This window comes from Poecile atricapillus, chromosome 28 (assembly GCF_030490865.1).
Source record: "Poecile atricapillus isolate bPoeAtr1 chromosome 28, bPoeAtr1.hap1, whole genome shotgun sequence".
Classification (NCBI taxonomy): domain Eukaryota; kingdom Metazoa; phylum Chordata; class Aves; order Passeriformes; family Paridae; genus Poecile; species Poecile atricapillus.
The window spans coordinates 4920411-4936220 of NC_081276.1; the positions used below are offsets into that span (position 1 = coordinate 4920411).

Here is a 15810-nt window from a genome sequence, read left to right on the forward strand (position 1 = left end):
TGCATCCCTGACCTGGATTCCTCTGGCAGCCTGGCACCCTCCCCCTGCCCCCAGCCCAGGCCCAAGGGATTCCTGGCAGGTTTCTGCCTCCCTGCCCTGAGCAGTTCCACTCATGTGACTCGTTGTGCCTTTGGGGAATGGGTTTATTTCTCCCCATCCCTGGGATACAGGTTGCCCTGCAGCACCTGAGTCCAGGATTGCCAGCAGCCATTCTGTACTGCAGAGCAGCAGGGGGCTGCTGCCTTTATGGGATTGCAGTCATGGAATTGGATTGGAATAACAGAAAGGTTTGGGTTAGAAGGGATCTTAAAGCTCCTACAGTTGCACCCCCTGCCATGGGCAGAGATGTCTTCTGCTAGACCAGGGTGCTCCAAGCCCCATCCAACCTTAGACACTTCCAGGGGTGGGGCACTTAACACAGACCTGTCTCTGTCCTGCCCTTCCAGCAAAACAAAATGGAAGACAGGTTGGATGAAGCCATCCACGTGCTGAGGAACCACGCCGTGGGCCAGACCTCTGCCATGCCCAGCAACCACGGGGACATGCACGGGCTGCTGGGCTCAGCACCAGCACACAGTGCTGCTGTGGGCAGCCTGGGCCAGGCCTTCCCCGCCTCAGTCATGGCCCTGGGGAACAGGCACCCGAGTCTGGTGAGTGTGGGAGCGCTGTGGCAGCTGGCAGGGACACGCTGGGGACATGTGTCAAGTGTGGCATCCCCTGGCATTCAGAGGGACTGAATTTGCCTTTGGTGCAATAGCTCAGTGTGGTCCAGCTTGGGTCAGGTGCTGGCAGCGTTGCATGGGTGACATGCACAGAAGTCAATTCCCATGTCCTCCAAGGGACAGTTGAGTCATTGAATCCCAGAGTGGTTTGGGTTGGAGAGACCTCAAAGCTCATCTTGTTCCACCACCTGCCATGGCCAGGGACACCTTCCATCATCCCAGGCTGCTCCAAGCCCTGTCCAGCCTGGCCTTGGACACTTCCAGGGATCCAGGGGCAGCCACAGCTGCTCTGGGGACATTGAGTCCACCCTTGGCACAAGCTCTGTGTGCCCTTCCCTTGTGTCCCTTCTCAGGGCAGGCAGAGGTGGTGAGAGAGCTGCTCTTCTTCAATATGATTGGAAATTCCTCAAAACAACTTGATGGCATCCCTGGGATATGCAGGGAGGAGAAGAGGAATTCAGTGGGTACAGGAGTGCCAGGTGTCACCAGGAGTTCCCTGCTCTGAATGGTTTGGGCAGGCACCATGTCCCTCTGTGCATGTGGGGACCACTGGTGTGTGAGGGCTCATTCCAGCTCCAGTGAATGTGATGGACCCAGGGTGCCCTGGGCACGTGGATGCTGGGGTCCCATGCAGGGTCACCTGGGTCCCCCCTTGTCTAGAAGTTGGTGACCACAGCAGCACATTTTTGGCAGAGCTGCTTGCCTGCTGCAGCAGTGACACCTCCCCAGTCTCCAGAGAACCAGTTGTGATCCCCTTCCAGGCTCCCTGGATTCTGCTCGAGCAGGGAATGAGATGTGTCCTCTGTAGGCTGATGCCAGCTGGGGAGCCAGCAGGGCTGGCTCTGTCCTGTCACTGCCCAGCCTGTGTGGCACAGCCTCAGGGCCATGGGCTCAGAAGGGGCCTTCACTCTTTGCCTCCAGCCCCTTTGGAGCCAAGTTCGTGTTGCTGAGGTGGCTGAAACAATGGTCCTCAATGGACACAGGACACGTGTCCTCTCTGGTGTGCTGGCCTTGCAGCGGCCACAGAGTGGGGGACACAGCAGTGACAGGGGCTCTGGGCTGGGCCCAGCTCCTGCTCAGAGCAGGGAGCTGCAGTGTCCCCACCACAGTCCCAGAGAGCTGGTGCTGGAGCAGGCTGGCTCTTCCCTCCTGCATTCCAGAGCTCCAGGTGTGGGAGTGTGAGGGGAGCACACGGTGGTGCCCAGTCTGTGGAGCCCCGGGGGTGTCCTTGGCTGGCTGCTCAGCTCAATGTCCCCATTGCCACTGGCCATGACACACCCCCCTCTAAGGCTCACTCTGCTCCTTGTGCTGCAGGTGGGAGGAGGCCACCCTGAAGATGGCTTGTCCAGCAACCCCAGCTTGCTCCACAACCATGTCACTCTTCCATCACAGCCCAGCTCACTCCCAGACCTCAGCAGGCAGCAGGACACGTACAGTGGTAAGGCAGCTCTGCACAGTGCAGGATGGGGCTCACCTGTGCTGGGGAAGGGTCACCTGTGGGGCTTGGGTCCAGGCCTGTGCAGCAGCAGCCTGGGAGAAGATGCATGTCTCTGCAAGGCTGGTGCTTCCTTGCAGCATTCACAGGGCAGTTTCTACTTGGAGCCTTTTCCAGAGGTTTCAGAGTGTCCCAAAATGGTCTGGCTTGGAAGGGACCTTAAAGCTCATCCCCTTCTACCCCCTCCCATGGCAGGGACCCCTTCCACCATCCCAGGCTGCTCCAAGCCCCATCCAATCTGGCCATGGACACTTCCAGGGATCCAGGGGCAGCCCCAGCTGCTCTGGGCACCCTGTGCCAGGGCCTGCCCACCCTCCCAGCCAAGAATTCCTTCCCAATATCCCATTTAACCCTACATGTTTGACCTGTATTTTCCCGTCCCCCTTGCCGGGTGTGGGTGCACGGTTCACAGTGCTCTGCTGTGTAGGTTGGGCTCCCAAACTGAAGTAAGAGGGAGAATGGGGAGCATCAGCAGGGCAAAGCCAGCACCCCCATCTTCCCTGAGCGTGGAGCAGCAATGCAGGATGAGTTTGGGATGCCACTGCAGGAGCAGGGACTGGGGACCTCCCAGCCTCCTGTGTGGGTCAGCCCCCTCAAGCTCTGCATGTGGCTCTGCTCTCTCTGCAGGCTTGTCCGGGGGGCTGGGGCGGAGCAGCGTCTCCTCAGGAACGAGCGAAATAAAGAGGGAAGAGAAGGAGGATGAAGAGAACACATCAGTGGCAGATAACTCAGAAGAGGAGAAGAAGGAGCTGAAACCCTCCCGGAACAGAACAAGGTGCTCTTTGAACAGGTCTCTCCCTTCACTTTCTCTGTTCCCAGGCCAGGGGTGTTTGGGCTGGGGTCCAGCTGCCAGCACCTGCTGAGAATTTGGCTTGGCCCAGCACAGACCCCCCAGCCCCTGCCCACCCTGGAGCCTGGTGTGGTCTCACACAGCCTGGGCTCCTGCTCCTGCCTGAGGGTCCCTGCCACCCTCCTGCTCATTCCTGTCCCTGTGGCCTCAGGGTGTCCTCATGCTCTTAAAGCAGAAGGATGCACCTTATCCCCCCCCCGCCTGTGTGGGCACTTGGGGCCACACAGAGAAGGAACAAGTGCTCAGTCCCAGTCAGACACAGTTTGACCCCTTCCCTGCCTTGAGGTGACTCTGCTCTCTGCTCTGGGCTTCTGTATCCTCTGTTGCATCCAGCCAGAGGAGTGGCAGTGGCTCAAGTAGAGTCCTTCAGTGTATTGGCTGCTCTGCAGCCTTGCCACCAGCTTGGAGACCTCACCAGGGTGATGGGTGCCCAGAGAGGCAGCACCAGCCCCACTCCTGCCCTGGAGGCAGAGAGCTGCATCTTTCCAAATTCCAGCTGGGGATTCCAGTGTTGGCCTTCACCTTGTCCAGGCCACCCTGCACTCTCCTGGCAACAAGCTCAGGCCTTAATCACATTGTGGTTTCTTTCTTTGCTGTTTAAAAACAAAACAAAACAAAAAAGAGGCAGAAGAAGAGCCTCAACTGCTTCTCTCCGAAGCCCCTGCGTGTCCCTGCGTGTGGCACAGGCCAGCAGGTCCTGGCAGGGCACATGGGGGGCTCGGCATCTTGGTGCGTCACCGTGTGTTTCTTGTCTGTGAGTTGACCAGTGCTGAGAGTGCACACGAGGAATGTCCCTGTCTCGTTCTTATTTTAAACCATTAGTCAAGATGAGGATGAGGAGGACGATCTTCTTCCCCCAGAGCAAAAAGCCGAGAGAGAGAGAGAAAGGAGGGTCGCCAATAATGCCCGTGAGCGCCTGCGGGTTCGTGACATCAACGAGGCCTTTAAAGAGCTCGGACGCATGTGCCAACTGCACCTAAACAGCGAAAAACCGCAGACCAAACTGCTAATCCTACACCAGGCCGTATCAGTCATACTGAACCTGGAGCAACAAGTTAGAGGTCAGTGAGGGTCCCGGAGTGGTGATATTTTACGTATCTGATCGGCACGGGGCTGTCTGTCTGTCTGTCTCCTGTGACGTGCTGTGGTGCCTCGCACTGTCTCTCTCCCCTGTGGCCTTGGGGACCAACTCAAGGCTATCGATGTCCTTTTTATTTTTATTTTTTTTGCCTTTTTTGCATCCATCCCTGCTGTTCTCTCCTTTGTTCCCCGCTGCCACCGCGTGTGCTGCATGCCGGTCCCCGCGGGGACGCCTGTGCCATCCTGCTTCCCCACAGCCAGCAGCGCTCAGTGCTTGGCCAGCAAAGCGACAGAAACCCCACTAGAAAATCTCCCAGAGGGGTCCAGCTCTGCCATCTCCAAGGGCTGCTCTGAGCACAGAGCCTGTTCCTGTCCCCTCTGTGTGCCTGATGGGGCTCTGTGCTCCTGTCCCCGCAGCGTGGCACCTGGCAAAGCCCTGGCACCACGGCAGCTGTGCGAGGGCAGCAGGATGCCGTGGGCTGGGCAGCCCTCGCTGCCTGCATCGCTGCTGTCTGACACAGGCTGGGAGCGCTGTGCATCCTGAGCCTGGAGCTGCCAGCGGGCACCTGCAGGCTCTGCCCCTCACCGGGACACCCTCAGGGCACCCTCGCTCCCCTCCACACACATGTGCACCCACAGTGTGTGTGCACCCATCCCAGGGAGGGAAGCGAGGGTGGCTGTCCCTCTCCGAGGACGTGGCTGCTTTGTCCCGCATCCCACAGTGCATGCTGCCGCTCCTGCTCCGCCTGCAGCGCGGGGTGCCGGGGCAGGATAACCCCTTTCTCTCTGCAGAGCTATCGTAACACGCGTCGGGGGCTGTGCCTGCCTGTGCTCCTCTCTGCTGGCCTTGCTGTGCCTTGATGTTGGAGTCCTTTGTGCTTCTCTTCAGTTTGTAATTTTTTGCCTTTCATAACATGTATATTTTTTCCTGTCTTCTTTTTTAATTTTCCCTTCCTTTTGATTTTTTTTTTTTTTTTATTTCAAGTTTTTATTTTTTGGTTCTGTTCTTTCCAATCTCCTACAGACATGCCCCAGCCGTGACCTCTCGGTGGTCCCACTCTACCTTGTACTTGCTGCTCACGGATCCCAGGCAGGACCGAGGGTGGGGCAGGGCTTAGGCAGAGTTGGCACCATGTTCACTTTGGTCTCCCACGCTTGTCCCTTTTTAAACCCTTCCTGGAGGCAGCCAGGGAGGTGGCTGAGCCCTGCAGGCTCCCTCAGAGGTTAGTGCAGACAGGCAGTGTCCCCTCCATGGGTTTGTGCTGCTTTCCAGGGGAGAATCCCACCCTCACACACCTCTGGCAGCATTGCCATGGGTACGGGGCCATCAGGTCCCTGTGTGCCAGGGGAGCTGCCAGGATCCTCCCTCTGCTGCAGCAGCTATAGGAAGGGAAAGGAGGAGACTGAGGAGTTTTAGGCTGGTTAGTGACCCCCAGGGGCACAAGGCAGCAAAACCATCCCATCCTCACACAGTGCAAGTTGCCAGTGGTACGTGCCGGTGGTGGGGACACGGCTCTGTCCTGCCCACGTGTGACATCCAAGCCTTGTCCCTGCTGGGGGAGCCACCAGACAGGACTGGCCACCAGCAAGGACCTGCAGCCACCAGGCTGTGCTGGAGGAAGGATCTGGGATCCTGTGTGGGGGCACAGGTGCCAGGATGTCCCTGTCCCCCCGCCTGTCCTGGGCATGTGGAGAGGAGATGGCAGTGCCAGCTGGGGCAGCCAGGAGGGACAAGGCAGGGACAAGGCAGCGAGGAGAGGGTGCAGCAGGGACAGTGGGCAGCCCTCTGTCCCACACAGGCAGTGCTCGCCTGGGGAGCCCCTGCTCCCCCTTCACATGGCCCTGCACTGGCCCGAGGCTCTCCAGGAAGGCTCTGACTCTTTGGCCCCTCTTTGCTAAAGGCTTATCCCCACATGGCTCCCCAGGAGCCCAAGGCTGCAGGCTGTCCCAGTGTCAGGTCTCACCCAAGAACTCTCCTCAGATAGGTGTCTTCCTGCAAGAAGTTTTGCTCTGGGGGAGAAGGTCGTCTGGGCTTAAATTGGAGCTTTTGAGGGGATGGGCAAAGGCCACGGTTCAAGATGCTGCCAGCACAACTTTGCTTCCCCCCATCCCTGCCTGTGTCGGGCATCCCTGGGGTGCTGTCAGCAGTGGGGCTCTCCCAGAACTTCTGACTGTGCCTGGAAAAGAAAATCACCTGTTCTGGTGGGCTTTTGGCTGGGTGGAAAGATTGGGATTCAGTGTCTGCATCCAAGTCTGATCCTCAGAGCAACCCTGGCTCCTGCTCCCAGTGCTGCCCTGGCCCCTAAGAGGGTGCCAGGCCAGGCTGCGTGTGCTGCTGCAGCACCACTGCTCCAAACACCAGCACTGGGAGCTGCAGATGGAATTTGAGAAGGAAATCTTACAAAGGATGATTTGCTTCCTGCCAGAATCTTTCCCTGGGGGACAAACATGTTTTTGGCAGAGACCCTCCCCCAGTCTTCTGAGTTTTCAGTCGAAAACAAACAGGAAGGCAAAATTTTGCAGAGGGTAGAAGGTGTTGGTGGCTAATGCTGTATCAATGCCACCCTTGCCCCCAGTGGCCCCTCCAGCCCCCTGGGCACCTGGCTCTGTGCTGGCAGCACCTTCCCTGGGCTCACAGGGGTGACACAGCCCGGGCTGCTCTGGGAAGCACCCGAAGGAATTGGCTTTGCAAAGTGAGGCCGTTTGGGCCATTTCCAGTGGACACCCGGAGCACTCCCAGCACGGCAACACAGAGCCCCCCTCGGTGGCACCCCCTGACTAACCCCTGTGGTGCTATGAACCCAGCAGTACAGACGAGGCCTTGTCACTGGAGGACAAAGATCTGAGGGACCGGGAGAGGAGAATGGCCAATAACGCCAGGGAAAGGGTGCGTGTGCGGGACATTAACGAGGCCTTTAAAGAACTGGGACGCATGTGCCAGATGCACTTAAAAACGGACAAAGCACAGACCAAACTGATCATCCTACAGCAAGCGGTGCAGGTCATTCTGGGCCTGGAGCAGCAAGTACGAGGTATGGTACCACTGGCAGGTGCATTTTGGGGCCTGTCTCTCCCCCTGTCTCTGCATGCTCTTGCTTCTCTGTCCTGACTCCTGCTTTTGGTGTGAGGTGTGTGTTTGCAGTGCCAGCAGCACCTCTGGGTGTTGAGCTCTCCCCAGCCCCAGCCCGGGGTGGATTTGAGGTTCCTCTCTCTCTCTCTGTTCATGCTTAATATAATTTGGCACCTGGATCCCATTAAGCAGCTTTGGAAAATTCAGTCCTCAACTCTGAGTGCTGGCTGAGGCACATTGGGGTTCCTGTAACAAGCACATGGAGATGCCCTGGCACAGATTGCCCAGAGCAGCTGTGGCTGCTCCTGGATCCCTGGAAGTGTCCAAGGCCAGGCTGGCTGGGACTTGGAGCACTCTGGGACAGTGGAAGGTGTCCCTGCCATGGCAGGGGGTCGGAACAAGATGGGCTTTAACATTCCTTCCAACTCAAGCCATCTCATGATTCCATGTTTAAGAGGGGGTGCAGCTGGGGTTCTGCTCAAGCAGGGCTCTGGCAGATTCCTGCACAGAGCTCATCTCACACGGGCCTGCCTGGGACTGTCCCAGAGTCCCTCTGGGATGCTGCTGCCAGGGCTGATGCTGTTGCCCAGACTGAGGTTGCTCCCTCCCCTTGCTGTTTTGGGCACAGAGCGCAATCTGAACCCCAAAGCGGCCTGCTTGAAGCGTCGGGAAGAGGAGAAAGTGTCCGGAGTGGTAGGAGACCCCCAGATGACACTGTCAGCTTCACATCCTGGTCTAGGAGACGGTCACAACCCTGTTGGACACATGTAAAGGTACCATTCCCCACCTTTGATTCCATGTCCCAGTGTGGGTCCAGCCCTGTGTCCACACCCTGCTCTGCTCTGGCTGGGCAGCCCCGCTCCCTCAGCACCAGCCACGGCCCTGCTTCATTTCCCTGAAATCAATGATTTGCATGTGTGCAAAGCCTGGCACAGGGTGCCCAGAGCAGCTGTGGCTGCCCCTGGATCCCTGCAAGTGTCCAAGGCCAGGCTGGATGGGGTTTGGAGCAATCTGGGACAGTGGGAGCTGTTCCTGCCCATGGCAGGGGATGGAATAAGATGAACTTTAAGGTCTCTTCCAACCCAACCCATTCCATGATTCTCTTTGTCTGTCACGTGCCCCATGGACACCCACAGCCTGTGGCCCCCAGGAGAGTGCAGCCCCATAACTGGGATGGAGGGGTTTGGAGCTCTCTGAGTGGGCTCTGACTGCACCTCCCAGTCCTGCCCCAGCTGGCTACTGGAAACCAGCAATTCCTTTTCCTTGTGGCTCTGTGAGAGGGAATGGGCAGGTCCCAGAAAAGCCAAGAGAGTCAGAGAAGGTGGAAATCCCTTTGATGGGCTATTCCCATATTTAAGGGAGCACAGGAGATGTGAGCAGTGCAGAGATGGTGGGGGGACTGAGCAGATCCAGGAGTGGCAGGTCAGGAGCTGATCCCATGGAGTGCATGGAGAGGACACAGTCCCTTGGTGTCCCCTGCCCCAGTGGGTGCCTGGGATGGCCTGACCAAAACAAAGGCAAAACTCAGCTGCAGCCCTGCCCAGCCCTGTGGGGACAAGCTGCAGCAGGAGCCTTGGGGCCCCCTGTGCAGGGAGCAGTTTCATTCTCATTTGGGTTTCTATCACTTCAGACTTCTCTATTTTTATTTGTAGATCTTTTTGTTCCTCTGGATACGGAGATGTGTAGGAAGAAAACCCTCGGTGTGACCTGCAACCCTGTTGAACCATAAACTGTAGTACTGCTCATACTGACACACACAGACGGATCCTGGTGTGACGTAAGGGGTGGAAAAAACACTTTGTCAGAAACAAAACGGAAACAAAAAATTGCCTTAAGTATAAAGTGCAGAACAGTCAATACATATCACTCAGTTAGGAGGGGGTGGCGTGTTCTCTTGGCTTGTTCACAAGCAGCCAGCAGCAAAATTGTGCCTAAGCTTGATATTTCTTTTTTAAAAAAAAAGAACATTAGTTATGAGATTTTTTTATGTAGAACAAATAGCAATGCCTTTTGGTTTTTTTAGCTTCTTTTGCATATGTTTTGTAAGCAATGAAAATTTTTTTTTTTGTATAAAAACATGTCTTGTACCCTCCGCTTTTCTGCTGCTGTTTCTATAGTTAACGTTGCATCTTTAGGATCAACCAGAATATTAAAATTGTATTAAGAGAGACTGGATATAAAGAGAGGAATTCTCAGATTCGGCTCGGAAAGCCACTAAAAGCGAATGTAGCCACAGTGAGGGAATGTTCTTCCTTGCCTGGCTTGTACCTTCCATGACAAAAAACAAACAAACTCATGTGCTGAATTCACCATCTCTTTGCTTCGGCCATTTCTGATTTGGGAAAAGGAAGTTAATCAGCAAAGCGAGTGGCAGCAGTGCTCCCGCTCCCCCTGGGCTGCTCAGCAAGGTTTGCTTGGTCCCCGGAGATCCCGAGGCCCCACGGCTCCGTGTGGGAGAGGACACGGCTGTTCCAGAGCGTCACCGTGGGGAGGATGAGCTGCTGGGAGAGAGCAGGCCCCAGGTGCAGGAGAACCAAGGGACTGAGGCGCTTCCAGGTGAGCAGAGCAGCCAGGGATGCACGAGGGAAGCGCCTCTTCCCACGTGCCAGAGCTGCTGGAGACACTTCCAGGAGCAGCATTGAACAAAGACCAACTGAACAAAGCTGGAGCACTGGGAAGAGCTGGAGGCAGCCGAAGCACGGCAGCAGCAGTGGGATACAGGGCCAGGAAGCTGGGCAGCAGCAGACCTGAGGATGCTGGAGGCAGGAAAGGAGCAGTGATCTGGCTCACTCCAGCCTTGGCAGAGCCATGACCACCAGCAGGATCCCTTCTCGTATCGGAAATGCAAAATGCTGGCTCGGGAAGAAGGGTGGCTTCACACCCTGCTGTCACCTGCTGTCACATCTCCCAGGCATCCTTGGAGGCAAACTGAGCTCAGCACTGTGCCATGGGACGTGAGTGGGCACCGTCACCTGCACCTGGTCACCTGGGCTCCTCTCTTGGCACTGGGAAGGAGGGCAGCAGGAGTGCCCATCCTGCACCATGTGCTCCAAGGGCAGCTATCCCTTCACTCCAAGGGATTCCCAGTCACTCCAGACCACTCTGGTGTGCTCAGCAGGAAGAGAATCCCTGGCAGCCCCTCGGGCTCCAGAGGTGTGGAGCAAACAGAGGCTGTGGGCAGTGCTGAGCTGCAGCAGCTGGTCTGGAGCTGGCCATGGAAAAATGTTCACCAGGAATTTACTCTTGGTTCTTCCCTCTCCTTTCCCTTCTGAAACATTTTGTGCCTGGCTCTTCCCCGCTCCACAGAGCCCAGCCAGGCAGGGTGGCACACGGGACGTGGGTGCTGGTCTGGGGGGATGTGGGGAACTCCCCTCTCCCCTGCAGGGTCCATCTCTCCTGTGCTGCTCCAGCCTGGGCTCCTGGGGAAGCTGTGTTGCTTTGGCATGGGGAAAGGGAGGGGCTGGCAAACAGGATTAGATCCTGTGGCACTTCCCAGCAGCCCCAGGCTTTGCCATAACCTGCTGTTCCTCCATGCTCACAGCTGTGCTTCGTGCTCTGGCAAACCTTGCTGGAAGTGCTCAGGGCTGTGCTTATCTCCCACCCACACCTGGGCACCATGGCCCTCATTCCCTGTGACAGCTCCAAGCTGAGCCACTCCAAGTGCCAGGGCAGGATGGGACTGTCCCTGCTCACCCTGGTCCTGCCCTGGGGCTCCCCAACATCCAACCACCGCTCTGAGGCTTTTGGGTGCTCCTGGCTTTCCCCAGCTTGCTGCTTCCACCATTCCTTCTGCATGGTGAGAGCTCAGCAGCCCCAGCTCTCTCCCTGGGAAGGCCAGGAAAGCTCAGTGGTTCCAGTAACCCAGGTTCTTGCCTGTGTCAACAGACACATTTTATCCTAATCAGCTCATCAGGTTACGACACTTCACTCCCTTGGGTTCTTCTGGCTGCTGAAGCAGTTGGCAGGGAGGGGGAAGAGGTTTTCCTCCATATGTGACAGCCTTGACTCCTATTCATGCTCTGGAGGGCAAACTGGAAGGCTCAGCATCTGCTTTTTGTTTACTTCATGAGAGTTCCTGCTCCATTAGTGAGACAGTGCTGGGGCTGCAAAGTACCCCCTGCTCAGGGGTTTTGGCTGGCTCAGTGCCCCTGTCCCAGGGCCAGGAGGGATGGAGCAGTGTCCCAGCCCTGGAAAGCTTGAAACCCTACAAAAAATACAAGTGCTTCACAAACCTTTTGAATTTGCCCCAAGGATTGGAGGTGGCAGTCATGGACAACTGGACTTAAAGGGACTAGCCAAGAAAAATCCATAAATTCAACAAAATTGGAAATCTGAGAAGATGTATGAGTTGTTCACAAATTTGCTGAACTTTATCCCCTCTGAGTCCTGCAGGCCAGGGGGAAATCCCAATGAGCCAGAACCTTTCTCACCATCCCTGAATCACCAGGCATTGCAACAAAAATGGGGTTTTTAAGCTGCATTTAGGTGGTTTAAGATGTTACTTTGACAGCAAATCCAGCCAACTTCCTTCCATGGCAAGGCTTGGGTGAAGATCCTTGAGCGTAAGCCCTCGGAGCCAGGGTTTGGAGAGATCATCTCAAAGGCACAATGTAGGGGGTGGCAGTGCTGTCCCTGGAGCTGCCTCGATGGCAGCCCAGTGGCCTCAGTGGCATCTCTGCTTTCCAGGTGCTCAGGGAACAATTGGGAAGAGCAGCAAGGAAAAATTCCTTTGTCTTGCCAGTGTGTTTGGCTTAGTGTGAACATGGTGCCTGTAACCTGCCAGGGGAAGTGGCTTTTCTAAAAACAACGACTGCCAGGTGCTTTCCCCAAAATACCACCAGCCCAGCCCCGAAATGTCACCCTGTAGCAATGAAACTCTTGTCTTTAGCTGTTGTGATCAGCGAGGGCCAGGCCTGCACCCTCCCCAGCCCACAGCCCTGCTCCATTCCACTTGGGATCTCACAGATCCCCAGAGCTGCTCCTCTGCCTGGCTGGGTGTCCCCACAGCAGTGGTGCTGCCAGGAGAGGTGTCACAGGTGGGTGACATGCTGTGCAGTGCCATTTATTCCATTTTCTCCTTCCTCTCTTAGCCTTTGCTTGCATGGCTGCTCCTGGGGATGTGTGCCCTCCTCTTTGGGGGCCACTGAGCCCTGCCAAAGCTTCCTTCATCAGACAGAGGGGCTGTCTTCCCTTCTGTGCAGCTTCTAGTTCCTCTTTCCCCAGGCTGCATCCCAGTGAAGCAGCACAACTGGGACACTGCCATGGGACATTTTTTGTGTCCCCAGCCCAGGAGGCTCCTCTTGCCTCGCTCAGCCAGCCCTCTGCCTCCCTGCACACAAGTTGTGCATGCCACAGTACTGGGGAGTGTCTGGAATCCAGCCTGTGAACAGTAAAATTTGAAGATTTTTGTTTTCTCCCTTTTCACCTGCTTTTTCCCCAGAGCAAAGCAGCTGCAGCCTCCCATGTGTTGGTGCTCAGGCAGTGGTGGCAGCCTGGCTGCTCCTGCTCACAGCCCCAGGGAGCAGAATTCCAGCTGTCTGGCATGTTTGGCTGTCTGCCTGTGAGCCCTCGGCAGATCTGCTCACAGCCCCAGCCAGCTCAGGGCTGTCTGCTCCCCTGCTTTCACACACAGAGGTGTGCTGGCAGCAAGGATGGAATCAAGCTGTGGTTTCCTCAGAGTCAGTGCAGAAACTGCTCTCCAAGGTCCTTTGTGTCTCACCAGTGTCCCCACTGAAGCCAGCAGAACCTTTGGGCACTTGCTGGGTGGTTCCAGTTGTGGGGGCTTGAGAAACAGGGGCTTTGGAACCCCCCCCAATCCCCTGCCCCCCTTGAGCTTTGCTGCCAACTTTGGAGCCAGTGGAACCCGAATTCCTCTTGCAGGCCCTGCTGTGCTACAGTGGGGAGCCTGGGCCAGCTCCAGTTCATCCCTGGGCTTTGGGAGGTGAAACAAAGCTCGGGATGGAGCTGAGCCTTCAGCCCCCACCTGCAGTGCTGGCTAACCCAGAGCAAGCCCTGGCCACTGGACTCTCATTCCTGCCCAACACCAGCAATAGCAAGGCCTGATTTCTGTACCCTGAGCTTGCACAAGGTCTTTGCCCTGTTAAAAATCCTATGCAAATCTTATCCCTCTCCCCTTTCCCAGGGCTCTGCAGATCCCAGCCCAGCCCATTCTCTCTGCTCTTTTCTGAGATTGCTCCTGAGTTCCTGCTCCCCTGCTGCCCTCGGGGTCCAGCTTCATTCCTGGCAGATCCAAAAGCATTTGGAGACCTGTGCCCTGGAGCTGGGAGGGGGCAGATGAGACTGTAGGAACACCCAGCTCATACTGAGAACTGAACTGGAGGGGACAAGGCCTGGTCCTGGGGCTGCTCCACACACCCTTCACCCTCCTGTGCCTTCTGCTCAATGCTGGTGGGGCACTGCCAGCATCCTTCATCCCCTCAGCCCCCTGAAAGGAGAAGCTCTGTTCCACCTTGTTGCTGCCCAGACTGCCCTGAGCCTCAGGCTTGGCTGGGGCTGCTCTTCCTTCAGCTGCCCCAAGCCTGGAAGGGTGTTTCCCTTCCTCCCACGATCCCCAGTCTCTCCAGCCAGCACTTCTGAGCTGTTTCCCTTTGCAGAGGGGCAGCCCATGCCAGCAGCTGCCCACCAGCTGGGCTGCAGGCAGGAGGATTTGAGGGGTGGGTGCTGCTGCTGTCCCACAGCACGGCTGCCTCTCCCTGTCCTTGGGGCAGGTGTTGGGGGACCTGGTGCTCTGTACTTTGATTTCCAGGACAATTCAGCCCTTTTGGGGAGCCAGCTCTGCTGTGCCTTGGCCTGCAGGACTCCCAGGGGGAGATGGGCTCTGGTTAGGAGGGTGCAGGCTCCACGTGAGCTTCTGCCAAACCTTGTGTGTCCATCTGCAGCCCAGCTCCGGGCCAGGGGCAGTCCTGTCATGGGTCTCCACATCGGTGTCTGTGTCCCCCTGGTTTTGTACCCCTCTTGCTCCTCAGGGCTCTCCATTCCCACCCTGGCCCAGCCAAGCCCCCGCCGTGGTGGAGGGGGCTGTAACACACCCTGGGACAGCTCAGCATGGCTGCAGCACCAGTTCAGGAGAGCAAAGGGGTTTCTGCTCCAAGGGGGTGTCCTGGTACCAAGGCCTTTTGCCAGAGAGCATCCCCTGCATCCCTGGGCTGTGCCCGGGGGAGCCGTGGAGCTCCGGGAGCAGCGAGCTGGGGACACCACGGGTCTCCCTTCCCGGGGCCACGTCTTCCCAAGTCACTTGATCCCACCAGCTTTTGAGCAAACCTTGTAACATGGAGCCACTGAGGAGGGAAGGAGCCATGGGAAACCAAGCACCAGCCACTGTTCATGTGCCAGGAGAGGGGAAAGAGGCACCTGGTGAGGCAGGACAGGGAAGATCCCAACCCCACGTGTGGGAATGACCCGTTGGGTGCCGAGACCTCCAGCTCTCTGGGGAAACAAAGCATTCCTGGGATGTTCTTTCTCTATATTTTTGTAGGAATGGGGGGTGGGAGAGCAGATGGGAGATGCCTGCGGAAGTTGTTTATTTTTAACCCTGTAGAAAGTTTTGGGTTGTTTTTGGTTTTTGGCCTTTAAAATAAAAAATGGTCCTTGCTTTTGATGTTTATGCTGCCTACCTGTAAATCCAGATGTACTTAAGTGGCTGAAATCCTTGTTCTTAAATCAGATACACATTATAGTTTTGAACTATATATATAGTAAATATATATATATATATGCCTAACCCAGCAAAAAAAAAAAAAATAAATAAAGTATTTGGGGGTGGGAAATGCGTTGCTCTTTGAAATGAATCACAATTGGGGGATGAAATTGTGTTTCTGAGTGCCTCAAGATATGAATTGTTTTCATTTTTTTAAATAATTTTATACAAGTGTCAAAACAGCTGGCTGGATTATTTGGAATTTTTAAATAATCCTAACTTTTTTAAAGTAGATTTTGAGAACTGTCCTGTATATAACAGTAATGTAGCAATAAATGTGACATTTTATAACAATATTACTTTTTTATCCCTATGTGTGTCCTTCAGCTGTTGTATCCCTAGGAATGAAAAGTTGGAATAAAGGCTTTGCCTTGTACTAAAAAACAAAAGAAAACACCAGACAGGTTTTCAGACACTTGCCCTGGGTGTGGGTCCTGCTCCCTGCATCACTGTTGTTTCCTTGCCTCTGCCCCTGGGGAGCAGCCACAAGTGGAAATTCCAGTTAAATGCCCCCAGCCTATCCCAGGAGCCCAGCACAGACTGGTGATGGGAGAAATTCATCAAATCAGAGTCGTTAAGGTTGAAAAAGACCTTTAAGATCATCAAGTCCGACTGTCAGTTCACCACTAACCCATGCCCCAAGCACCACATCCATTGTTTGAACACTTCCAGGGATGGTGACTTCAGCCTGTTCCAGTACCTGACAACCCTCTTTGTGAAGAGATTTTTGCTGATATCCAACCTAAACCTTCCCTGGCACAACTTGGGGCTGGTTCCTCTTGTCCTGTCCCTTGTTCCCTGAGCAGCCTGACCCCCACCTGGCTCCATCCTCCTTCCTCCCCTTCGGGCTCCAAGGTCCCCCAGGACTTGCACAGA

General features: G+C 55.9%; 1 protein-coding gene across 13 annotated transcripts in view; it reads left to right on the forward strand.

The window, feature by feature from the left end:
• Positions 1 to 15241, forward strand: part of TCF3 (transcription factor 3) — an 83381-nt gene extending 68140 nt beyond the window's left edge. For 5 of the 13 annotated variants that reach the window (XM_058858334.1, XM_058858324.1, XM_058858325.1 and 2 more), the window contains 6 exons: positions 447 to 650; positions 2037 to 2160; positions 2845 to 3007; positions 3890 to 4128; positions 7846 to 7990; positions 8870 to 15241. In XM_058858334.1, coding sequence (XP_058714317.1) covers positions 447 to 650; positions 2037 to 2160; positions 2845 to 3007; positions 3890 to 4128; positions 7846 to 7988 — 873 coding nt within the window. In that variant the 3' untranslated portion in view covers positions 7989 to 7990; positions 8870 to 15241. Of the gene's footprint in view, positions 1 to 446; positions 651 to 2036; positions 2161 to 2844; positions 3008 to 3889; positions 4129 to 6952; positions 7180 to 7845; positions 7991 to 8869 lie in introns of all 13 variants that reach the window. The other 8 variants (XM_058858328.1, XM_058858336.1, XM_058858326.1 and 5 more) reach the window with 5 other exon arrangements.
• The last annotated feature ends 569 nt before the right edge of the window (positions 15242 to 15810 follow it).